This window comes from Diabrotica virgifera, chromosome 7 (assembly GCF_917563875.1).
Source record: "Diabrotica virgifera virgifera chromosome 7, PGI_DIABVI_V3a".
Lineage (NCBI taxonomy): Eukaryota > Metazoa > Arthropoda > Insecta > Coleoptera > Chrysomelidae > Diabrotica > Diabrotica virgifera.
Window position 1 is genome coordinate 102446874 of NC_065449.1, and position 27358 is coordinate 102474231.

The following is a 27358-nucleotide window of genomic DNA, read 5'->3' on the forward strand; positions in this document are numbered from 1 at the left end:
ATTAGTGTCAAAATTTCGTAACAGTGGAATAAACTTCCCTGAGGTTTGACCAATTACAAACAAGCATTGCGGCGCGGTAAACTTGAATTACTCCTCTTGGTTTAAAAACAGACCATACTACGAAGTGTCTGTACTAGAGTCCTTATTCGATTTCTAATATAAGTTCTTCCACTCTAACTTTTCCCATGCGTCACGATTCATTTTCAAACAAGTTAAATCAAAATATAAAGTGAGACGTACGTCGATGTGTATATCATTGATACGTACTGTCAGAGTGTCAGTGGTAATAATTATTAAGAAATGGCTATTATCCCGTGAAAGTATTTTATAAAGTTATTTTATTGAAGTGTTTAATCTTTTTTTCACTATTGAGGAGATTGATGAACTCAACATTAAACATAAAGTTAAGACCTATAAAATTAAATTTAGAACGGTAATAAATAAATTAAAAAACAGTCACGACAAAAAAATTAATATTTAAACGAAGATTTAATATTTGAACGAAGGATCCTGAGAGGAATATTCGGTGGCATCTGTGAAAATGGTGTTTGGAGCAGGAGGTACAACTACGAGGTATACCACAGATATAAACAAAAATTTGGTGGTAAAGACGTAGTATCTCTTATAAGAATAGGAAGACTAAGGTGGGCAGGACATCTAGCGAGATCGCAGCAGAACAACCCTCCTAGAAGAATCCTTATGTCACAACCTGTGGGAAGCAGAAATAGGGGTAGGCCAAAACTCAGATGGAAGGATGGTGTAAATGAGGATGGGAGACAAATAGGCGCAGCAAACTGGCAAGGTTGGCAATGGATAGAACTGACTGGCGTAATAGACTTGGGAAGGTCGAGGATCTTATGGCTGTAGCACCATGGATGATGATGATGAAGGTTGAAGAATATAAAACTATCGAGTGAATTACATAAGTAAATTATTAATATTTTTGAAGTGAAAACTTCTTTAGGGACGTTGTGCGATTTTTGGATAGGGGAAAAAGCATTGAATTTGCGACCGTCATCGCGACCGTCATTGCGACCGTCATCGCTTATGCATATAGTATTTGTATGTATATATAAATTGTATAGAAGTATTTAAATTTAAAATAAATGTAAAACCTATTTTACGATGGGGAAAAAGGATTTATTTGGCGACCGTCATCGCGACCGTCATCTCTTCAGCGAAATAAATTTTGTACGTATTTATATTATGTATATGTATATGTTACAGTTCAAGTTGATTCTCAATTAGAGTTGACTCCAACTAGTTGGAGTCAACTCCAACTGAAACGAGCAGTAAAAGTTGATTTTAAAAATTTAAATCAACTTTTACTAGTTGGAGTTGACTCTTCCTGGATCGATTCAGTAAATGTTGATTATACGAGAATCTCAAGTGCATTTTTGATGAGTGTACGTTTCTTTGTTTTGACCGTTTCAACTACTTATTAGTATAGTCTGTAACGTCGCCCCCGTTAGGTAAATTATTCTGATTCGATTTTTTGCACAAACTTACTCAAAGAAATACATCCGTATAACAATCCTTATAACAAATACACAGGGTGTCACGCGGTACCGCGGTCGAAAAATTGTTTAACCAATTTTTGTTAACCAAATTCACAGAAATAATTTTTATCTACTCTATCTCATATTATGTAAAGCAGCCGTTCTCAATATGTGGTACATGTACCACTGGTGGTACATATCATTATTTACGGTGGTACACAAAACACACAAAAACTTAAAATAGTAGTACATAGTAAGTCTTGATTATACAATCTAAAAATATAGAAATATAATAAAAGAAACTGTAGTTGGTACATGACTAGTGTGACCAACTAGCCCGAAAAATCCGGGACATGGCCCGAATTACGAAGTCGTGTCCCGGCGTCCCGGAAAAGGCTTCCGGGTCATCCGAATTTTCTACGTTTCGGTAAAATTCTATTTTGACATTTTGAATACGTGATTTTTCTAAGAATTCACATCAAATTGAATTGGTGGAAGGAAAAAAGTCGACAATTTCTAGAAAGTAATACTAATACCACATCCAAAACGCATGCATTTTATATCGTGGTATTATAGTTCTACGAAAATTCCGGACTTCCCGTTTCTGTATTTTAATTATCGTCTTCTGAAAAGACGATACCACCGCCTAATACGCACTTAGCGCTCATTGTTAATAATTAAAGATAAAGCTTAGTAATAAAATAGTGACAAAATTTCGGCTGGATCTTGTAGAGGGGGCTATAAACTTTGGTTTGGTCACTTTCTGACTTTCATAATAATGGATTTTAACCGAGTTATTAAGCCTTGAAAATGGCTATTTTCGCATTTTTCAAATTTTAAATCGCGTATAACTCGACAACAATCAATTTTAGAGAAAAATCACAAAATACCTTTTTTGCTCAGAATTACCCAAATGATCTAAAAAAATATTGTTCGAAGAGAAAAAATTATTTTTGTGAATTTGTCTAAAAACAATTGTTTAAACAATTTATCGATCAAGGTACTGCCTGGCACCCAGTAGATTTGTTATAAGGACCTCTTTTTGAGTATGTAAGTTTGTGCAAAAAATTCGAATCGGAGTAATTTACCTAACGGGGCGACGATACAGCCTAGACTAATTTGAACATTTTCAGTAACAATTAATTTCTAGAATCGGCTGTTTGTATGAATCAGAATCAACTTTTACTAAATGGCATTGGGAAGAGTATACTTTTCCTAGTTGGAGTCTACTTTTACTAGTAAATGTTGAATATAAATCTTCATTTTATATTTATAATCAACTTTTACTGAAACCAGCCGTTAGAGTTGACTCCAACTAGTTGGAGTCAACTCCAACTGGATAATCAACTTGAACTGTAACATATACATAAATTGTGAAGTATTTAAATTTAAAATAAATGTATAACCTATAAGTGAAAACTTTTTGAGGGACGTTGTCACTTTTTAGATGGGGAAAAAATTAGTGACCATCATCGCGACCGTCACCGCTTCGACGAAATACATTTTTGAAGTGAAAATTTAATTAGGGATGTTGTGCACTTTTTAGATGGGAAAAAAGTATTGAATTAGCGACCGTCATCTCTTCGAAGAAATAAATTTTTGAAGTGAAAATTTTTTTTGGGACGTGGTGCACTTTTTAAAAGGGGAAAAAGTATTGAATTAGCGACCGTCATCGCTTCGGCGAAATAAATTTTTAAAGTGAAAACTTCTTTAGAGACGTTGTGCACTTTTTGATGGAGAACAATTATTAAATTAGCGACCTTCATCACGTCGACGAAATAAATTTTTGAAGTGAAAACTTCTTTAGGGGCGTTGTGCACTTTTTGGATGGAAAAAAGTATTAAATTAGCGAACGTCATCGCTTCGATGAAATAAATTTTTGAAGTGAAGATTTCTTTAGGGACGTTGTGCACTTTTTGAATAGGAGGAAAGTATTGAATTAGGGACCGTCATCGCTTCGACGAAATAAATTTTTGAAGTGAAGACTTCTTTAGGGACGTTGTGCACTTTTTGGATGGGAAGAAGTATTAAATTAGCGACCGTCATCGCTTCGAAGGAATAAATATTTGAAGTGAAAACTTCTTGAGAGACGTTGGGCACTTTTTGGATGGGAAAAATTATTAAATTAGCGACCGTTATCGCTTCGACGAAATAATTTTTTGAATTGAAAATTTCTTTAGGGACGTTGTGCACTTCTTGGATGGGAAAAAGTATTAAATTAGCGACCGCCATCGTGACCATCATCGCTTCGACGAAATAAATATTTGAAGTAAAAACTTCTTGAGGGACGTTGTGCACTTTTTGGATGGGGAAAAAGTATTAAATTAGCGACCGTCATCGCTTCGACGAAATAAATTTTTGAATTGAAAGTTTCTTTAGGGATGTTGTGCACTTTTTGGATGGGAAAAAGTATTAAATTAGCGACCGTCATCGCGATCATCATCGCTTCGATGAAATAAATATTTGAAGTGAAAACCTCTTGAGGGACGTTGTGCACTTTTTGGATGGGGAAAAATATTAAATGAGGGAACTTCATCGCTTCGACGAAATAAATTTTGAAATTGCAAACTTCTTTAGGGACGTTGGGCACTTCTTGGATGGGAAAAGTATTGAATTTGCGACCATCATCACTTCGCTGAAATAAATTTTGTACGTATATAAATTATATGTCTGTACATAAATAGCATAGGCGTACGCATCGCGTATATGATATAGGTGTTGCACTTTTTTTTGGATGGGGAAAAAGCATTGAGCTTGTAACTTATTTACTATAAGAAGTTTTCACTTCTGTCGGCACTCCCATGAGTGCCTTCAATTTTTTTTAACATATCCTATCTTTGGGGAAATAATGATACAAGTGCAAATTTTTCACAAATTGATTTATCAACACTACATTAATAATACTCGTCTTTGTCCGGGGACCCAAAAGTCAGTATTGCAACTCTTCCTTTATTTAACTGAAATATTATATTTATTTTTTATAAATATAAAACCAAATAAATTTTATTGATAAATAAATCAAACTTTATTGATTTATAAAACTAAATAAACAATAAATGCAAATAAACTGTCACTGTCATTGAAGATTATAAACGTCAAAATTCATAAGCTATCAAAGACATTCGGTAATGTTTTTCCTTGTTTAACTTATTGCGATTTTTATGGAAAAGCGGCTTAACCCTGCGGTACTAGTTTCTGTGAGTTAAAAAGAGACCTAGTATAAAAAGTAATTCGTGAATAATTTCATGCATGGGAACATTTAGAGTGGAAGTACTATAACAACATTCTGTCAACATGGCGCATAGTCTGTATGCTATTTTGTTTTTAACCGGTTCAATGTATACAGAATACTCAACGCGGTCACTATAACAGTATGGTTTAGTGCCTACGTATCGATATTACGATTAACCGATAATTGAAGATTGTTCAGTGTGTGTACAAAAGGTTTTATATTTATAATAAATTCTACCCATCAAAGTAGCGACACATATTTTATAAATCTTATATTGTAGGAAAACGAGCAGCAGCGTGTACTCGGCTTAAAGGCATTCTTAAAGAACAATAAATATGGAAATGTCTTTGAATTATCAATATCCGGTGGCGTCGAAAAGTGGTATTGTAACATATGCGAGTGTCCTGTCATGGGACGTATTTTTCAACATGAGACGGGTCGAAGACACATGCAAAATTTGGATTTCAATTCTGGTAGCACTGAAGATGAACAAAAACCTTCCGTTGTTGAAGAACGGGAAATCGTGGAGGTAGCACCAGGAGAACCTTTGCCTCCCGGTTTTGATGAAGCTGCTAGAGTAGCACAAATTCAGGTAATTTTGATAAGTACTGGAATCATATTATTAAACAGTTTTGACTGTTTTTGAAGTTTTAGTACCCTTTCACCGGTGTTCAATTGCAGCAAAGCATTGTTGAGCCACTAAAATCAGCCACACTCAAAGTGGCTCGTCTGTAGTCGTTCATTTAAAACAATGCTTTGCTGCCGGTGGCGGACACCGGTGTCAGACACCAGTGTCCGCAGTGTCCTCCTGAAAGGGTACTTAGAAGCAGAAAAAAGCTGCCCCTTTAACAAAATTATGAAATTAAAGTTGATATTAAGTTTATTTTTATCTTTTATCGTTCAAAGATTTAAGCCGGAATTATGTTACAACGGGGACGGGACGGGGCACGTTGAAGGATCGTCCGATATGAAAAGCATTGGCTGATTTATCTTACGACGGAACGGGGCGAGACCGGGAAGTGCCGAGGACGTGCGATTTCTATTGTTCTGCGCGCCGTACCGTCCACGTCAAATCAGCCTTTACACTCAACCAAACATATGGAATCATCTGATTTTTTTTTAGTATCATAAGCGAATTAATGCTAAATTAAATTTTCTTCCATCGCATCTCTCACGAGCCTAATTACAGTTATAGAACCAAATCAACATACCTGCGAGCTATTAAAGTTGGTTGGATGAAAATTAAAGGATTTTTTTACCGATCATTTCCTCCCCAGAACATGACCCTTCCTCTTTTATATACTCACGGACAAAAATATTGCATATGCATGTGGAATGAAATTTTTTGTGCTGTTAACCGTAGCCGCCCAGTATCATAGGAATAGGATTAAGGCCGCGTCTCACCATCAAATAATTTGATCAAACAGTTTGAGCAAACTTGACGTACTTGAGGAAGTACGTCAAAGTGACGTCACAATTGCAGTTTTTTTGAAATTCTAAAAATCTGTGCTCTCACTATCAGTCTAGTTTGATCAAATTTTTTGTATTGAGTTGTCTAACTTGTTTGTACTTTATTTAAAATTAAAATTTTTCATTATTATCCACAATGAACACTCAGGATGTGACGTCACTAACTGTCCCTTTCAGTTTGCTCAAACCAGTTTGATCAAATTATTTGATCGTGGGACGCGGACTTTATATCTTTTCCGAATGCGATGTTTTAAAGTATCATATTATTGCTATTAGTCGAGGAAATGAAGCTGAAAAAATGGCTAAACCTCGCAATTTTTTCGTCCAGCATCGATTTGTACAAAAATTTAGGATTAGGTTCATTTCACCCTCTAATTCATTTTCTATATTGAGCCGTTGTACGCTTTTGGTTTTTTAAGGGTGAAAACTACCCCTAATTGTAAAAAATTATAAAATAACATTTTAAACTTTAATATTGTCAAAATTTGGTTCTAATTAGTTACATAATGATTGTTTTATGCTTTAAGATATACTATCATAACATTTCAACCCTTAAAACCACCCTTGTTGGAGCTATATATAAAAAATTTACTTATCCTAAAAGAATAATTTCGACTTGCATCGATTTACATAAAAATTTGGGATTAGGATCATCTCACCCTGTACTTCATATTCTATATCATGCTTAAGGGCGTTGATTATTTTTAGGGGTGTAAACTACCCCTTATTGTCAAAAATTATATAAAAACATTTTAAACATTAATATGGGTAAAATTTGGTTTTGATTGTTTAAATAATGATTGTTTTATACTTTAGGATATAACATCATAAGATTTCAACCCTTAAAAACCACCCTTAATAACATTACAGTTTTTATAAGTGGATATTTTAATAGATCTATGCAGAAAAAAAAAGTAAAATTAAAGAATTACAAAAACATTTATTTACACAAAAATACTTTTCATAGAACGCCACCAAGTCTCTGGTACATATTACATTCTCAATTAAATGTTTAGAAAACGTATATGGTTTAAAGGGTACACACTTTGCCTGGTATTTAATAATAATTGACAATGCTCCTGGATGATAATTTGTAATGGATGGATGGTAAGTTTATTTCCACTAAAGCGTTTATCAAGCAAATTTGCCAAAAAATGAGCTGGGGTCAAAGCCATTTCCATACGCTCCTTTGTATCATGTATTTCGCCATTTGCATGTTTCAAAAAAATACTAAACGCCACAAAATAACTTACAGTAGGCGTTCTTGCAATAATAGCTATTTAACTTGCAATGCGAATTTATAAATAGTAAGTCTGGGGTTCTCTCAGGCGTTTTCTTATCTATTATGTTAAAGAAAAGTTAAAATCAAAATTATTAATATTATGTTTAAGAAAATATGATTTAAATAATTATTAATGATTTTAATTATATGATTATACCATTTATATGACAATTCAAAACATCACATTGGGAAAAGAAATCCTATTCCTATAACACTGGGGGCAGCACAAAAAATTTTATTTCACACATTAATTTCAAAATATGCAATATTTTTGTCCACGAGTGTATTTATGAACAAATCTGGCAGTTTCCGTTCTTGCTTGTCTTTCTCGCCCTCGTAAGTTCACGAATTCGTTAATCATCTGATGTTACACATCCTACTTTCGTTAGAAAATAGCACACTATTCCAATGTTCCAGTTTTGGTGTTGAAGACACCATTTATTTACGTGATCAATCTTGTGATGCCTGGTTAAAGGCCGCACAGATATCCGCACCGAGCAGAGACAGCGACATGGATGTGGTGACCGAGCATGGCTACGATGCTGACGCGGTGCGGTACTATGTGTCCCCACAGATAAAATACCTTAATTTTTCTTTCTCGACGTAGCACGTCCCACACTCTGCCGTGTGTCGGCTCGGGATCGGTGCGCATATGTGTGTCCCGGCCGCATATTTACAGATGCTAGCATGTGTAGACACCAGGGTGTTGAAATCAGTTAGGGGGTTTGGAAAAACGGTACATTTACAGATGCTAGCGCGTGTTGACACCACAGTGTTGAAATCAGTTAGGGTTTGGAAAACGGTACATTTACAGATGCTAGCGCGTGTTGACACCACGGTGTTGAAATCAGTTAGGGTTTGGAAAAACAGTACGTTTACAGATGCTAGCGTGTGTTGACACTATGGTGTTGAAATCAGTTAGGGTTTGGAAAAACAGTACATTTACAAATACTAACAGATTTGGACACCAGAGTGTTGAAACCAGCTAGCTTTTTTAGTGGTTATACATGCATAGATGCTATTTATATTTGTAAATGTACTGTTTTTCCAAACCCTAACTGATTTCAACACCCTAGTGTGGACACACGCTAGCATCTGTAAACGTACTGTTTTTCCAAAACCGAGGCAACAAAAGGAAAAAAAGAAGCAGAAACCTTATGAGAAACATCACAGAGAACAACCTAACGCTAAAGGGCATGGATCTGCTCATTAATCTAATATTATTTTTTAAAATTAACTATTTAGATGGGAAATAAGCCACAACTAGATTGAAAAAAATAATTTTATTAACGTTTCGACGCCCAAATCGGGTGTCCTTGTCAAAATACAAAATCCTACTAAATTAAACAAAAATGTTGCTTAGTAAAAAATACTTTAAAATGTATAATATATGTCTGAATTGCCAATATAAATGAGTCAGATTAAATAAATTATTACAAGAATTTTTTACAAATCAACAATATTTTTGTTTAATTTAGTAGTATTTTGTATTTTGACAACGACACCAGATTTGGACATCGAAACATTAGTAAAATTATTTTTTTCAATTTAATTGTGGCTTATTTCCCATCTAATTAGTTAATTATAAAATTGCCACAAGGAAATAGCCTCAGAACAACATTATTTTTTATGTTGTTCTTTTGTGTTAATATATTATTATTTATATCCCAACAACGTTTAATTATTTATTAATACCTAAATCACTTAAATATTTTTCCACAGCAGTAGGTATATAAAATCAATGTCAATAGCCGTTAGCATCTATGCATGTATAACCACTAAAAAAGCTAGCTGGTTTTAACACTTTGGTGTCCAAATCTGTTAGTATTTGTAAATGTACTGTTTTTCCAAACCCTAACTGATTTCAACACCCTAGTGTGAACACACGCTAGCATCTGTAAACGTACTATTTTTCCAAAACCGAGGCAACAAAAGGGAAAAAAGAAGCAGAAACCTGATGAGAAACATCACAGAGAACCAACCTAACGCTAAATGGAATGGATCTGCTCATTAATCTAATATTATTTTTTATAATTAACTATTTAGATGGGAAGTAAGCCACAATTATAATGAAAAAAAAAATTTATTAACGTTTCGACGCCGAAATCGGGTGTCGTTGTCAAAATACAAAATACTACTAAATTAAAAGAAAATTGAAGTTGCTTAGTAAAAAATACTTTAAAATGTATAATATATGTCTGAATTGCCGATATAAATGAGTCAGATTATATAAATTATTAGAAGAATTTTTTAATAAGCAACAACATCATCATCATTCTCTTTGCCTTATCCCTATGTGGGGTCGGCTTCCCTAATTGCATTTCTCCACACAATTCTATCTTGGGTCATATCAATGTTAATCCCCTTTACCAACATGTCCTGCCTTATCGTCTCCCCCCAGGTCTTCTTTGGTCTTCCTCTCCTACTCCTTCCAGGAATCTGCACTTCAGCTATTCTTCGTATTGGGTGATTAACGTCTCGACGTTGAACATGACCAAACCATTTTAACCTATGCTCTCTCATTTTGGCATCAATTGGTGCCACACCTAGACCACTTGGCACCAATAGGTGCCCTAATATACTCATTTCTAATTTTATCCTTCTTTGTCACTCCACTCATCCATCTAAGCATTCTCATTTCCGCCACATGCATTCGTTGTTCCTCTTTCTTTTTCACTGCCCAACATTCAGTTCCGTGCATCATAGCCGGTCTTATGGCTGTTTTATAGAATTTTCCCTTCAGCTTCATTGGAATTTTTCTGTCACACAACACACCACTCGCTTCTTTCCACTTCATCCATCCAGCCCTAATTCTACTGCATGCATCTCCATCTATTCCTCCATTACTCTGTAATACCGATCCTAGGTACTTAAAACTATGCTTTTCACAATCATTTCACCATCCAAAGATACCATTTTATTTGTAGTAACTCCTTTTAATAAGCAACAACATTTTTGTTTAATTTAGTAGTATTTTGTATTTTGAAAATGACACCCGATTTGGGCGTCGAAACGTTAACAAAAATTATTTTTTTCAATTTAATTGTGGCTTATTTCCCATCTAAATAGTTTATTATAAAAATGCCACAAGTAAATAGCTTCATAACAACATTATTTTTTATGATGTTCTTTTGTGTTAATATATTTGTGCGAATCTTGTAATTAATTTCCACACATAAGAATGAGTCGATTTCTGCTACTGGTAAACTGTCACCAATACCCAAATTAAAGCACCAGATGCAAACTAAATTTTATTTATAAAGCGAGAATGTTTAATATTACACTAATTTACCGTACAACTTATTTAACTTAATTGAATCGCACTAGAAAATAGAGACTGTCTTTATGATTTAAAAATGCGTGAAAGTGAAAGAATGTGTGTGTGTGTTCTGTTTGGCGATTGAGATGAGAGTGTTTTTAAATTCCCCTTATTTTATGTCGATTTACGGAAAAAGCGAACGAGACCTAATTTTAATTTACTGAATGGGACATGTGTAGATGTTAACTCATTTTTTACTACCAAAGAAAAGGAAATGATTGTTCATGCTTTTGACGAATATGGTACTAAAATGGATTTTATATTTTTATGAATCAATAAGGGGCTTTAACTAATTATGTTTTATTATAATAGTTTCCTTTGGTTGTGTGTAACCGAGATTTTATTCATTTGGTAGAATTTAAGTATACAGGGGAAACAAAAGTATGTTGTAATTTCAACATAACTGGGCCCCCACGGGAAATGGGAAATTATGTGGTTGTGAAACGATAAAGAGCTAAAGATAGAGAGTTATAAAACAAGGGGAGAGATGATTAAGGAAATTGAAAAACTATTGTGGTAGTACATATAATTTAGTGATAGGACGAATTAATTCGCCAGTTGATGTTTTTAATTTTACGACCCTTACTCTGCCGTCAGAGCCAGGCATTAATTTAATTACCCTGGCAGTGGGCCAATTCAGAGGAGGAGAATTATCGGTTCTTAATAAAACAAGATCATTCTCCTTGACATCAGATCGTACTTGGGACCATTTGGGTCTACTATGTAACCTACTTAGGTATTCAACGGACCAGCGCTTCCAAAAGGATTGCTGGATCTTAGTGCATCGTTGGAAAAAATTTAATCTACTAACGGGTAGATCAATCAATGTCTTTTCAGGATAAGAAGTAAGATTCTCCCCTATAAGAAAATGTCCAGGAGTAAGACATTGTGAGTCTGAGGGATCATTTGATAAGGGGCATAGCGGTCGCGAATTAAGAATTGCTTCAATTTGTGAGAGGATGGTGCTGAGTTCTTCGAACGTGAAGTGGGCATTACCGACAATGCGGCGGAGATGGTATTTGGCACTCTTAATGGCAGCCTCCCAAATACCTCCCCAATGGGGACTATGGGGAGGAATAAATTTCCATTCTATGAAATGTTCCTTGGTGAAATTCTGTAAATCTTTTGTAAAAGAAGGGGTTTTGAAAAGGTTATACAAATCTCGGAGTTGATTTTTGGATCCAGTGAAATTTGTAGCATTATCGCTATATATCAATGAAGGAAGTCCTCGGCGTGATATAAATCTCTTTAGGGAAAGTAGGAAGTGTTCACTGGAAAGGGAAGATACTAATTCTATATGCACGGCTTTTGTAGCTAAGCAAACAAATACACATATATAAGACTTTAGCAACTTTGCCTTGCGTAAATTGGAGGATTTTATAAAGAGAGGTCCACCAAAGTCGCATCCAACATTCTGAAATGGACGAGAAGGGGTGACTCTTAGTCTGGGCAAAGCACCCATAATTTGTTGCAAAGGTTTGGCACGAAACCTAAAGCATATGTGGCAATTATTTACGATTTTTTTGATAGTTCGTAAACCATTTAAAGGCCAATATTTTAGCCTAACATTTGATAGAGTAGTCTGAGGTCCAGCGTGTCCCAAACGATTGTGTTCGTGGGAGAGTAATAGAGTAGTGACAAGAGAATTAGCGGGTAGTAGTATGGGATACTTTTGTTGATCAGCTATATTAGCGTTACTTAATCGACCACCCACACAAAGGAGGTTTTCAGAATTTAAAAATGGGTTCAGAGATTGCAAATGTTTATTAGATATTGGTGCAGAGCGTTTAAGTTCTAGAATTTCTTTAGCAAAATGCAGATTTTGCATGCCTCTAAGAATTGAAAGAGAAGATGAGCGCAATTCATCTACCGTGAGATCATTAGAGAATTTTAGAGAGGGATTTCTTGAATTCCAAATAAATCTTTTAATATATGCAACTGTGCGTAATAGTTTAGTGTAATTCGAGAATCTAGAAAATAAGTTGTTGCAGAAATCGTTTTCTGAACTAACAATTGTGGGGTAAGTTATTAATGTTACCTTCCTTTCTTCGGGTAATATACCCTTTTGAGTGTGAGATTCGTGACTTGACAAGAGTAAGTGAGGTTTTAATAAAAAATCTGGGCCATTCCACCAAGTAGACGAATTTAAAAATTCTTTTGCAGTAAGACCACGAGACAGACTGTCAGCGGCATTGTCTTGTGAACTGACATGTCTCCAAGTGAAGTTTTGGGTTAAATCTTGTATTTGGGATACACGATTTGCCACAAAAGTATTCCAACGAGAAGGAGAAGAGTTAATCCAGCATAGGGCGATTTGAGAATCAGTCCACAAATTTATAGAAGAAAATGAGATGCGATTTTCATATACAGAAACTATTTTCTGAGTCAATCTAGACAATAATAACATTGCAGATAATTCCAACTTAGGAATTGATATAGTTTTTAAAGGAGCGAGTCTAGATTTTGAGGTAATTAATGTACAACGTACAGTGTTATCTTCGTATACAGTACGAAAGTATAATACGGCGGCTTGGACCCTAATTGAAGCATCAGCAAAACCGTGAATTTCTATTGTTGCGATTTTTTTATTTTGAAATAAGTAACGGGGTATTTTATAAGAGTTTAGTGAATTAATATCGGAGACGAAATTTTTCCATTCGTTGTGGAGGTTTAGGGGTAAAGAATCATCCCAATTAAGTTTCTGGAGCCATAATTTTTGTATAAAACATTTTCCAGTGATTGTAAATGCACCAAAAAGACCAATGGGGTCAAAGATTTTTGACAGAAATGATAAAGCCGTTCTTTTAGTATATAGGGAAGTGCGTTCTGGAGAAATAGGTACAGAAATGATAAAGTTGTCTTCATTAGGCTGCCAGGAGAGGCCTAGTACCTTACTACTTGTATTTTCAACATCGAGTTCATAATTTAACGGAGGGTTACTTATATATTTTGCTGAAAATTGTGGAGAGTTGGAGACCCATTTATGAAGACGAATTCCATGAAAATTTAACATTTCATTAAGTTCATGGTGTGCGTTTTCAAGAGTAGAAAATTCGTTGGCTCCATAGAGAACATCATCGACATAGGTTTGATTCAAGAGAGCGTCAGCACCGAGTGGGTATTTTCCTTTATGTAAATTTGCAATTTCGTTTAAACAACGAGTGGCTAAGAAACTGGAACACGTTACTCCATAAGTAACGGAAGCGAGTTCGATGCATTTTAAGGGCTCATTTGGGCTGTCTCTCCAAAGTATATTTTGGAGAAAAGTTTGTTCGGGATTGACATTAATTTGTCTATACATTTTTTCGATGTCTGCGATAAAAACTAATTTAAATTGCCGAAAACGACAAATGATATCGAACAAATCAGGTTGTACTTGATATCCAGTGAGTAAAATATCATTAAGAGACTGCCCAGAAGTGGATTTAGAGCTACCATCAAAAACTACGCGAAGTTTGGTAGTCAGAGAATCTTTTAGAACGCAGTGATGGGGCAAAAAGTATTTGTTTAGAGAGTAAGTACTGTGAAGAGACAAAGGTACGTATTTAGCATGATTTAAGTTTATATATTCGTCGATGAATTTTTTGTATTCATTAAAGAGCGTAGGGTTGCTTTTGAATCTTCTTTCAAGTAACTCAAATCGTTTCTTTGCTACATAAAATGAATTGCCGAGTTTAAGATGCTCGGAAGGGGACTTCAACGGTAAATCAACCTGAAAGCGACCATTTTCCAGAATTTTATGACAAGTTGTGAAGTTGAGTTCAGCCAGTTCGTCTTCTTCGGACAGTTTTTTAGTGGTGGGGCATTCTTCAGTTTCCCAAAACTTAGCAAGGACTACATCAAGACGAGAATCATTATCATTGGGAAGAATTTCGGTTGTTTGTACCGAAAGAGTTAAATTTTCTTGGGAGCGAGAATTAATGGGAAAATTTCCTGCGATCACCCATCCAAAGATGGTATTAAAGAGAACTGGTAGATTTGTTCCTAATTTAAAGTGACCAGGTTGAAGAATTTCATAATATTTGTCCGCGCCAATTAAAATGTCAATATCGGAAGATTCAAAGAACTTATCATCTGCCAAATTGAGGTGTTCGGGAATATGTATGCTACTTAGAGAAATATTCGTTTGAGGTAATTTACAAGTTATTATCGGAATGATCGCACAGTTCAAAGTAAGTTGGTTGTCTGACTGATCAGAAAAGAGAGTAATTTTGGCAGTGAGATTTGAAGTGATCGGGCTTTGAGATATTCCAGAAATTTGTAAAGTCCTTGCGTATGTTTCGCAATTAAGTTTGTTTGCCAGACTTTTAGTGATGAAAGAGTTCTGGCTTCCGCTATCCAATAAACCTTTAACTTGAATAGTTTTACCTGATTTCGTGAACAGAGTGAATTTTACAGTGGCGAGAAGGACATACGAATTAGTTAAAGTGTCGCTCATAGCACTTAATGATGAGCTATGGGTGTTGTTATTGATTGGGGCATGATGTGAAGGCCTATGAGAGTTAATTTGAGTGCCTTCTGAACTATTGGATGGTAGAGAATTTGTTGAGGTACGTTGCACGTTACGAGATTCATTAATATCTTCGTTTCTGACATTGTTGTTAGCGATGTCTTTCTGAGTGGAATGTTTGGGATAATTCACATTAGAACGTGTATTGTATTGAGTTTGAAAGCGTGGGGCAGAAGGGTTGCGATTTTGCTCAGAAGAATCTTGGTGAAGGAGACTATGATGCCTTCGGTTGCAAATTGAACAACCTCTAGAAATACAGTCATTGTGAGAGTGTTTAGTGCCCAAACAATTAGAGCACATTTTTGTTGAGCGAATAAAATTATGTTTCTCATCATGAGATAGAGCTAAAAATTGCCGACAAGAATATATTCTGTGTGAGAAGGCATTACAATATGAACACTTGGGGTGAGTATAAGTTTGCTGCGTAGATTGTGAGGTATTTGAATGTAGAGAGGTAAAGTGTGTTTTAGTGTGAGCTTTTTGCGAATGTGGTTCCCTGTTAGGTTCAGGGAGAAAGGCTAAGTGGGATTTTTGTGAGTGTGAATCCCTTTTAGATTCAGGGAGATGAGTTAAATCAGATAAAATATTGCAGCGTTCGTTAAGAATATCGAAAAATTCGGTTAATGTTGGCTGAGAGCTGCGATTTCTTCTTTCTCCGTAATAGCGTTTTGAAGCAAAGTCTAATTTGCGAGATAAAATATTAATTAAAATTAAATCCCAAGTTTTTACAGGCACATTTAATAACTTCAGTGAGTCAACATGCTTTTTAGACTCATTTATGAACTCACTTAGTGTTTGACGGTTACTTTTAGAGAAAGAAGGGTAGTCAATGATAGAGTTAATGTGAGAGTTGATAATTGCCAAATCGTTACTATATTTTTTCTTTAAAATGTCTAGTGCTAAGTCAAAATTATCGTTTGTGATTTCGAGAGATTCGATAAGAGTCAGGGGTTCACCAAGAAGAGCAGATTTTAAGTAGATTAGTTTTTGAGCATTTGAGATGGACTGATTATCCGTGATGAGAGAGGTAAATAATTGGTAAAAGGAAACCCATTTGGAGTACTCCCCGTGGAAAGTGGGGACTGATATGGGGGGCAACTTTACGTTTGAGGGAATAAAAGGGTTACGTTCAGAAGCCAGAGATAAGTTGAATTGAGACTGAGCAAGACTGTGTAGTTTGTTTTCTAATCTTGCCATGGCAGAACAATAATTAGTTTCGACTTCGTCTCTGTTTTCAGCAACCAAATCGCCACCTTCTAATGATTCAATATTATCGCAAATTTGATTATAATTATTAAAAGAGCTAATTAGCATTGATTTTCTGACGTCTATTTCAAAGGAGTTTGTTTGATCATCAAGATACTTAGTGATCCAAGTTAATACGCGAGTTATGGCTGATTTGGTTGTTGATTTTTCTCTCTTTAATTGATCCATTTTAATTTAGACAAAATATAACGATAATGAGGGGAAAAGTTCACTCAAAAGGTTTATTGCACTGCACTAATGTGAAATTATACAAAAATTGTTGTGAAATAGGTAACTAAAGAGAGATTTATCAGTGCGATATATGCGAAAATATGATATGTAAGTGAAATAACAGTAAATAAAGATAAATGAAGAAAGTGTAAAAAATAATTATGAGTGTAAAAGAGAAAAAATATTAATAAAAAGTAGCGAATAAAATGCGAGTATAATGCAAACAATAAAACGATACAATATTAATAATAATTGAGCGAATAAAAATTCGAGCGTATGCAGAAGTATTAATAATAATAGTTCGAAAGTTACCTTGAGTAAAACTTTTGAATATGAGCACTTCCGATGTGAAGAAAGATGCCTCTGGTTGTCTGCCTCCTGGGGGTGGTAGCAGCTATACAGTGGTTGTAGGTGATAACAGCTTCTGACTGCCTATGCCAGGGGTACCATGAATTCTTGAGAGAAGACTCGGGATTCAGCTCTCCTGTGTCTGTGTGTGTCCCACCAGGGGTACCAAACTATGTGCGAATCTTGTAATTAATTTCCACACATAAGAATGAGTCGATTTCTGCTACTGGTAAACTGTCACCAATACCCAAATTAAAGCACCAGATGCAAACTAAATTTTATTTATAAAGCGAGAATGTTTAATATTACACTAATTTACCGTACAACTTATTTAACTTAATTGAATCGCACTAGAAAATAGAGACTGTCTTTATGATTTAAAAATGCGTGAAAGTGAAAGAATGTGTGTGTGTGTTCTGTTTGGCGATTGAGATGAGAGTGTTTTTAAATTCCCCTTATTTTATGTCGATTTACGGAAAAAGCGAACGAGACCTAATTTTAATTTACTGAATGGGACATGTGTAGATGTTAACTCATTTTTTACTACCAAAGAAAAGGAAATGATTGTTCATGCTTTTGACGAATATGGTACTAAAATGGATTTTATATTTTTATGAATCAATAAGGGGCTTTAACTAATTATGTTTTATTATAATAGTTTCCTTTGGTTGTGTGTAACCGAGATTTTATTCATTTGGTAGAATTTAAGTATACAGGGGAAACAAAAGTATGTTGTAATTTCAACAATATTATTGTTTATATCCCAACAACGTTTAATTATTTATTAATACCTAAATCCACTTAAATATTTTTCCACACCAGTAGGTATATAAATTCAATGTCAATAGCCGTTAGCATCTATGCATGTATAATAGGGTGGTGTGAAAAAAGTCAAGTTGATAATTCCGTGTCGCTATAGTGCGGAAAAGTTGCGATTGGTAATTACAAGAAAAACAAAAAAATAATTATTTAAATCGGACTTTATCTTCCGATCCCGTAACAGGCCTAAAGATTATGAAAAAAATGAAATTTTACCTTTTTTTCAAAAATTTTTATTTATTCTTCGTGTACGTTTTAAAGAATTCGGTAAAATTTATTTACAGTTGGCATGGTAGAGTAATAAAAAAAATAGATTTACGCATTTAACGAATATCTTCCGATCCCGCAAGGTCAATCAAAATTTATAAAAATTTGAAATTTTCGATGATTTTGATAAATTATAAAACATTTAGTATCTCATTTTTTTGTTACGTTGTGAAGCTCTTCGCTTGTTTAGACATTGTATGACAATATTTAAACAACCCTGAACTCAAAACGAGGGGGTGGTTTCAGTTCTAGCTCCACACGCACCCCTCTCTCCAACGAACCAATGAGTGTTTTTTACATTATTTACATATTATGTACATTTTTTTTTCTGTTTGTGTTCAGCTCTCAAACACCAACTTTGCATTGTGATTTCTTTGTAGAATCTGGCAGCATTGTCATTGATTTAAGTGTTGTCCTGATGCATCCATCTCTTGATTGAGCCCCACATACATAAGCATTAGACGAAGCTTCCGTGGCCAACTTTAGACACCGCTTATCAGCTGGCTTGTGGCAGGCATAATTTTGTACATTTCAGTCTGGCATGTCTCCCGATGTAATGCAAGAAGTTATATCTTCATTTGGTGGAGAACTGGTGGAGAAGATAGTTTTGTAACCTTCCAGTCTATTATTTCAGTGTAGTCCTGTGCTTGAAAATTTAAAGTAGGAGGGATGAAATTTCTAATACTTTTGCCCTTGGATTTAGTCTGTCCGGCTTTTAACAATCTCCTTGGCTCTAGCTCTCTAATGTGTTCTCCCTACTACTTGAAATTTTGAAGCACAGGACTGAACTAAAATAATAGACTGGAATGTTGCAAAACTATCTTCTCCAACACTTTCTCGAAGAGTTTCAAATGAAGATATAACTCCTTGTATTACATCGGGCGACATGTTAGACTGGAATGTACAAAACTATGCCTGCCACAAGCCATCTGATGAGCGGTGTCTAATGGTGGCCACGGAAGCTTCGTTTAATGCTTATGTATGTGGGGCTCAATCAAGAGGTGGATGCATCAGGACAACACTTAAATCAAGCTCCATGCTGCCAGATTCTACAAAGAAATCACAATGCAAAGTTGGTGTTTGAGAGCTGGACACAAACAGATGAAAAAGAAATGTACATATGTAAATAATGTAAAAACACACACTCATTGGTCGGTTGAAGAGAAGGGTGCGTGTGGAGCTAGAAGTGCAACCACCCCCTCGTTTTGAGATCTGGGTTGTTTAAATATTGTCATACAATATCTAAACAAGCGAAGAGCTTCACAACGTAACAAAAAAATGAGATAACTAAATGTTTTTTTTTAAATCATCAAAAATTTCAATTTTTTATAGATTTTGATTGACCTTGCGGGATCGGAAAATATCCGTTAAATACGTAAAACAATTTTTTTTAGTACTCAACCATGCAAACTGTAAATAAATTTTACTATAGCGATACATAAAACGTACACGAAGGATAAATACAAATTTTTGAAAAAAAGGTAAAATTTCATTTTTTCATAATCTTTAGGCCTGTTGCGGGATCGGAAGATAAAGTCCGATTTGAATAATTCTTTTTTTGTTTTTCTTGTAATTACCAATCGCAACTTTTCCGCACTATAGCGACACGAAATTATCAACTTGACTTTTTTCGTACCACCCTAATTATAACCACTAAAAAAACTAGCTGGTTTCAACACTCTGGTGTCCAAATCTGTTAGTATTTGTAAATGTACTGTTTTTCCAATCCCTAACTGATTTCAACACCATAGTGTCAACACACGCTAGCATCTGTAAATATGCGTCCCGGCCTTAACTCAGGATCCCGTAACTTCCTCCTGCTATATAGTCCATGGGCACGGCAACTCTTCTTATCGTTTCAACTAAAATATTTACACCTATAGCTTCTAAAAGCTGCAGGTTTCAAATACATACAGTAGGAAAAATGAAAGAATACCCATGAACGAACATATAAAACACGTTGTATTTTCATGTCACCGTGTCATACAAAAATTGGCCAGCGCAAGTACATGTAATAATTATTATTACATGTATTTGTGCTGGGCAATTTTTTTTGTGACACGGTGACAGGAAAATACAGCGTGTTTTGTATGTTCGTTCATGGGTATTCTTTCATTTTTCCGACTGTAATGATTCCACATAAGTTTGGTTGAGTGTATAATATACAGTATGGTGTAAATGAAAGGAATCAATTCGTTATTTCGAAATCGGGCGACTTTAAGAAAAATCCCAAAACAGGTCGATTTTTATTTTTAAATTGTGATTTTTTGGTATATATATCATACTTGTGCCGTCGTATTTGGTAGGTTTTAAGAAGTAGTTATTGCGCATTTTTTGACATTCAATTAGGAATTTTATATTCCACTGGCCCCATTGGCGCGCATACGGGTCATATTAAGTCTTCGTATCACTTCTCAATTAAGCATCAATGATTTGACCCCATAGTAAGGACATTGTATATGCAAATTTAGTCATACTTTTGGGGCTAATGTCAAATCTCTGTTACAAAGAACCTTTTTCATTTTTATAAAGTTGGACTATACTTTTTTCGATTCTAACTTTTATTTCAGTGTTGTCGTTATTTTCTGTTATTAGTGTTCTCAATATAAACTCTCAATATGTACACTTTACTCTTTCGATATGCTGGCTTACCACTAGTAGGGTTTTGTTAGTTGTTCTTTAACCCTTCAACAGACAAAGTCGACAGGATTTTCAAATATTGTGTTTTGTAATGACTTAGTTACAATTTACCAAAAATTAGTAACTTTATGATAATTTTAGTGCTAGTTTTTTAAGTTTTGTACATATAAGAGGTACATACCTATTGGGACCGTGCAAGTTCGGAAGAGCGACACCTGGTTTCATAGCTCAGCAACATTTTTAACACTTTTAATTATATTGGGCAATTATATTAGTCCTGGTTGCTAGAAAATTGTCAAGGCTATAGCCCAAAAAAAATAAGAAAAAGTAAGATTGAGGTTTTGTTATTAAAAGTAAAAACATTGTACCACATCATTTGCAAAATCTCATTTTCATCAATGACAGTAGGTATAAAATATACGTCAATTTGACAATTTCAATTAACAATATGAATTATTTAAGAAACACGATCGTTTCTCGTATCCCTTCCAAGTACTTGCACACAGCGAATATGTACCACTGAGCGTTCCCAGAAAAAAAAGTTTAGTGGTAAATATTTATACCATCTACAAATTATAATATTGTTTAAGAGGATGGGTACGTATTCTCGGCTGCAATGCTATTCAAATGGGGATTCATTTTTTTCGAATCCTGAGAAAACTAATAAGTATTTTTGAAAAATTTAAAAGCAGAATGAAAGATTACGTTATTAGTGAGGACCGAAAGTCCCTGAGAACTTCTATAATGTCTATTTTAATAAGTTACAGAAGTGAAAATTTAAGAGAAAATTTAGTGTGATTTTTAATTTCAAATATCTCATTCAAAATAAACTTTTTATTTATTCTAAGGGACTTTAGGCCCTCGTTAATAATTTAGTCTTTCATTCTGCGTTTAAATTTTTTAAAAGTATTTATTAGTTTTTTCAGGATTCGAAAAAATGGACACCATGTCCGTGGTAATATTTTCCAAATCTATCTTTGTCTTACAACGCACTCAGTCGAATAGAATATTGTCAGCATACTGTCAGTCAGACAGTGACAATTTTAAATATTTGACATGGCATCGGGAATATTTTGAGTTGTTGATTAAATAATATTGATATATAGTGCATTTGATAAATATAATTGATTTAAGACGTCAACTTAATAAAAAGTTATTTATTGTGTATTATTTGTGGAAGATCCAAGCAGAGAATACATCAGGATAATATATTCTGTGATCCAAGTATTTTGTTGTTAAAGATGTTCAAAATTGTAAGCGTTCCATAGTAACAATATATTATTAAAAATCACTTTAACACTTTTCCTCTTTTCTCGATTGAGTATTAGTTTTTGTTGTACATATAAATTATTACAATCCCTGAATACATAGTTAGTGAAATAATTATCACATTTATTAACTGAATTAATAATTTGCATTTATACAAATAACAGTTATCCAAGAACATTCAAAAGCCATCGCTTTAAGGAGGGGGTATGGTTTGAAATTAACATATCAAGCACATTTTTGTGAATTTTTTTCGAAGCTATGGTACAATTATTTTATTTTTAAATTAAATATGCATATTAAGTACAATTCAAAGAATATTTAGAAAAAAATTAAATCCAAAATATTGAAAAATAAGCCATTGGTGATAAATTTTGACAGGCAGCTCACAAAAAAATGGATTTTGCGGTGGACATCAGAACTCGACACTCGATCATACGAAACAAAAAATTCAAAAAGATTTAATTAGCTTGTGAGTTTCACGAGGTCACAACGTCGAGTTTTTTTATTTTTAATGATTTTTGAATTTTTGGTATCACTCAGAAATCAAAAAAATGAAATTTTTGGTAAAAATTTTGTGAAAATCAACAGATTTATTATTGTTGAACAAAAAATAAGCAAAAAAAGAAAAATATCTCGACGTTGTTACCTCATGAAATGTCTAAAGAAAATCTGTGCAAAATATCAGGGAGATCGGCCTAGTAGTTTTTCAGTTACCATGTCGACCGCATTTGAAAAAGCAGTTTTGAGAAAAATGCGTTTAAAGTTTTGACAACTTCATCTTCTTATTTGTCTGCCAAATCGTAAAGTGATGCACATTGGAATATGTTTTTTGAATCGAGGAGTAATCTACAAAAGAGAAGGCGAACAGTTGTTTAACGTTTGTCACTACTCTCAAGCGTGCTGGCGCGAAGTCGCGGCAAAGCGAGTCGAAGGTAGGGATATTCAGCACCCTGTATCTCTGGTAATTTTACTCCGATTATTTTGAAATTTTCAGAGTGTATTGTTGAAAGTATGCACTTTTATTTGAAATAATAAAAAAAAATTAATATTTCAAATCATACCCCCCCCCCCCCCCTTAAGTTAATGATGACATTTTCAAGTAGAATGACATTCTAGTAATGTTTACATATCTATACCAGTGTGAATTTTACTACACGTAATTTGCCGTGTAAATACAGAAAAAGTAGGGATAGCCGTAAAATATTTGCAAATTATGTACCCATGGCCTTAAAACAATATAAACATCAACTATTAGACCTGGATCCAGCGTACCAAAAAAAAGTTGAGTATGTTATAGCAAGCTGAAAATTTGTTAATACACACACCGGCAAAATTAGCCGAACACCTTAAAAATGGGACATGTTTGATGTCTCGAATCTCCCAATCCTGTTGTCCGATTTGAGTGATTCTTTTAGTATGTTATAGCCTTATTAGTTAAGAATATCGGTGTAATAATATTGTTGCTAGACAGGTAAATGTCATTTTATACCGGGTGTTACAATCATACTGTGTTTTTTTCTTAAAGTTCGGAACACCCTGTGGAATATTCTAGTATATATAAAATATTAAACTTAAAACTCGATTGTAGACTTAGGCTTTCTTAACATTTTGTTTTTTGATTCATTTGCTTTTGTTGGAAAATAAAAAAGTTATGTGCTTTAACAACTAGTCATGCTTTTTATCAATAAATCCTCATAGTAGGGGAGGAAAGTATGCTAAATTTGCAGTTACTCAAGCGTTATGGGGACCTATTGGATTGTGAAGAGTGGGTGCTAAAACCAAAAAAAGTTAAGTTAAGTGTTCCATAAAGTGTGGGACTCTCCATTTTTTAATTTAATTTTCCATTTCGACCAATCGTTTTTTCCGATTATAGGAAATATAGGCTATATCTATCCATAATTGGAAAAAATGTTGCGAATAAAAGTTGCTTATTTTTACGTCAAGGATCCAAATCTGCAATAAAAATTGGGGGCTCCTATTTAAGATTTTAAAGTAACCCCCCACCCCACCTCCGTGTGGGGTCGTGTTTGGTGCCATTCGGTAGATTTTTGAAAAATATTGAATAGGTGTATTTTGCAGTTTTACGATCTGATGTTCATTTCACGAAATATCGCAGGGTTCGTATTTAAAAATTTTAATTTACCCCCCCCCCCTCCGTGGGGTGTCACGAGTCCCCACGGAGGTGAGGTGGGGGATTTAATTTAAAATCTTAAATAGGAGTTCCCAATTTTTATTTCAGATTTGGATTCTTACGTAAAAATAAGCAACTTTTATTCGACACATTTTTTCGAATTATGGATAGATAGCGCTATAATCGGAGAAAAATGATTGTTTCAAATGAAAAATTAAATTAAAAAATGAAAAGTCCCCCACTTTATGGAAAACTTAACTTAACCTTTTTCTGATTTTTGCACATACTCTTCACAATCCAATAGGTCCCCATAACGCTCGAGTAATTGCAAAAGTATACTTTCCTCCCCTACTATGAGGATTTATTGATGAAAAACATGGATAGTTGTTAACGCACATAACTTTTTTATTATCTTACATAAGTAAATTAATCAAAAAGAAAATGTTAAGAAAGCCTGAGTCTAGAATCGAGTATTGATTTTAATATTTTACATATGCTAGAATATTCCACAGGGTGTTCCAAACTTTAAGAAAAAAACACAGTATGCTTGGTACACCCGGTATAAAATGATATTTACCTGTCTAGCAACAATATTATTACAATGATATTCTTAAATAATAAGGCTATAGCATACTAAAAGAATCACTCAAATCGGACCAGTGGTTTAGGAAATTCAAGACATCAAACATGTCCCATTTTTAAGGTGTTCGGCTAATTTTGCCGGTGTGTGTAGCTTAACGGTGTCTGGTCTGACAAACTATGATGTATGGGAACACTGGAACAGGGGAAGTTTTATTTGTGGAACAGTTTAAAAATTTGGAACGCCAGATTACGAAAACCTCCCATGTATTTTGTCCATGGACGTATAAATAAAGAGGATTATACGTCCATGATTTTGTCGGACAGAACATCCAATTGATTTGTTACCCTATCATTATACTCTCATGTAAAAATCAGACTGCTATTACTAACCAACATGATTCCTGTCATTTTACCCCAGGCTGTGGGTGAAAAATAGGTCGATTTCAGGATATAATTCAGGAATTTTTGAAACCTATCAGGTGTTGTAAAGGACGATGCCAGGAATAACTTATACTAAAATGTAACCAAAAATATTGTGCGCTTTTTTTATTGCGATTTTCATTTGTTAAATTTGCAATTTTTAATGATTTTTAATTTTGCAGCTTAGGATTTGATTTTAGAGAAAAACTTTTAAATAGAAAGTTGTAGTAAATTAAAAAACCTACAATTTGAGGTACGGTAAGTTTAATTTGGTTAATTGGTTATTGTAAAACAGCCTGCGAAAGGTCCAAAATGGCCGTTTTTTACAATTGCATTATTTATTGTACAAATAATTTTTTTTTATTTTTTAAAGCTTTAAAATGAAGACCTTTCAATTCCAAACATAAAAAAAATTGTAAAGCCAGATTGACGAATTGTACCACGAATTTGTTGCTTAGATATTATAAATTATTTATCCCAAGACGTCAAATGTCGAAGGCTATAACTTTTTGAAAAAAAATCGTAGAGAGTTGGTGAAACATCTTATCTCCTTCTAAAGAGTTATATTTTCATATTTTGATGTAAATAAATGCCTAAAACATTTTTAAACCTCTAATTTTTTGGTTTGAAAATAAGGGGGCAAATTTCGTTATAAACATTTAGAGCTGAAGCGGCCCTGTATATCCTATGAGTTTTTAACTTACAGATTATTGTTGTTGAAGATGAAACGAATATTTATAAAAAAATAAAAAATTTCTACGACCAACTGAAGCCGAGAAATTTTTTGGGTTTAAAAATAAGGGGGCAAATTTCGTTATAAACATTTACAGCTGAAGCGGCCCTGTACATCCTATGAGTTTCTAACTTACAGATTATTGTTGCTGAAGACAAAACAAAGATTTATAAAAAAATAAAAATTTTCTACAACCAACTGAAGCCGAGATAATTTTTTTTTTCTTAAGTCGTAGTGCCTTTATTTATAACAATTTAGAAATTATGTTACAGCCATTGACTAAAGAAAGACTTATATTATCTTAAAATAAAAGTTATTATAAACTATAATTACATTTAATTATTAAAAATTATTTTTAAAATCGGTGCTTTTGCGAACGGCCAAATTTTGCAAATCGTCCGGCTCGCTTCAAATCCGTGCCGTCGGAAAATTTTTACGTAACTTGTATTAAATTTTGACAGAAAACAATTTAATAAAATTACCATTATAATATACAGTCTATTTACCACTGTATTTGTTTTTCTTGATAAACTTTTATATGTGAAATTTGATTTCTGAAGAAATAATATTACAAAAATGATACATATATATGAAATATATAACTATATTTTTAATTTTTTCATTGTTATATAAATATAATAATAATAATGTTACTTCTTACTATAATATACAATATAAAACTTTTTCTTCTTGTAGTGACTATTCTTTTTGGATTTCACATATAAAAGTTTATCAAGAAAAACAAATACAGTGGTAAATAGACTGTAGATTATAATGGTAATATTATTAAATTGTTTTCTGTCAAAATTTAATACAAGTTCCGTAAAAATTTTCCGAGCGCGCGGATTTGAAGCGAGCTGGGCGATTTGCAAAATTGGGCCGCTCGCAAAAGCACCGATTTTAAAAATAATTTTTAATAATTAAATGTAATTATATTTTATAATAATTTTTATTATCTTATAATATAATATAATAATATAATATAATATAATAATTTTCTTATAGATAATATAAGTCTTTCTTTAGCCAATGACTGTAAAATAATTACTTAATTGTTATAAATAAAGGCACTACGATTTAAGAAAAAAAAAAACAATTATCTCGGCTTCAGTTGGTTGTAGAAAATTTTAATTTTTTTATAAATCTTCGTTTCGTCTTCAGCAACAATAATCTGTAAGTTAGAAACTCATAGGATGTACAGGGCCGCTTCAGCTCTAAATGTTTATAACGAAATTGGCTCCATTATTTTCAAACCCAAAAATTATCTCGGCTTCAGTTGGTCGTAGAAATTTTTTATTTTTTTATAAATCTTCGTTTCATGTTCAGCAACAATAATCTGTAAGTTAAAAACTCATAGGATG

General features: G+C 33.7%; 1 protein-coding gene across 4 annotated transcripts in view; it reads left to right on the plus strand.

Moving 5' to 3' along the window:
* The window catches only part of LOC114340329 (uncharacterized), a 153697-nt gene that overhangs the window by 27553 nt on the left and 98786 nt on the right, over positions 1-27358 (plus strand). For all 4 annotated transcript variants that reach the window (XM_050655786.1, XM_050655785.1, XM_050655787.1 and 1 more), the window contains one exon: positions 5012-5323. In XM_050655786.1, coding sequence (XP_050511743.1) covers positions 5012-5323 — 312 coding nt within the window. The remainder of the gene's footprint in view (positions 1-5011; positions 5324-27358) is intronic.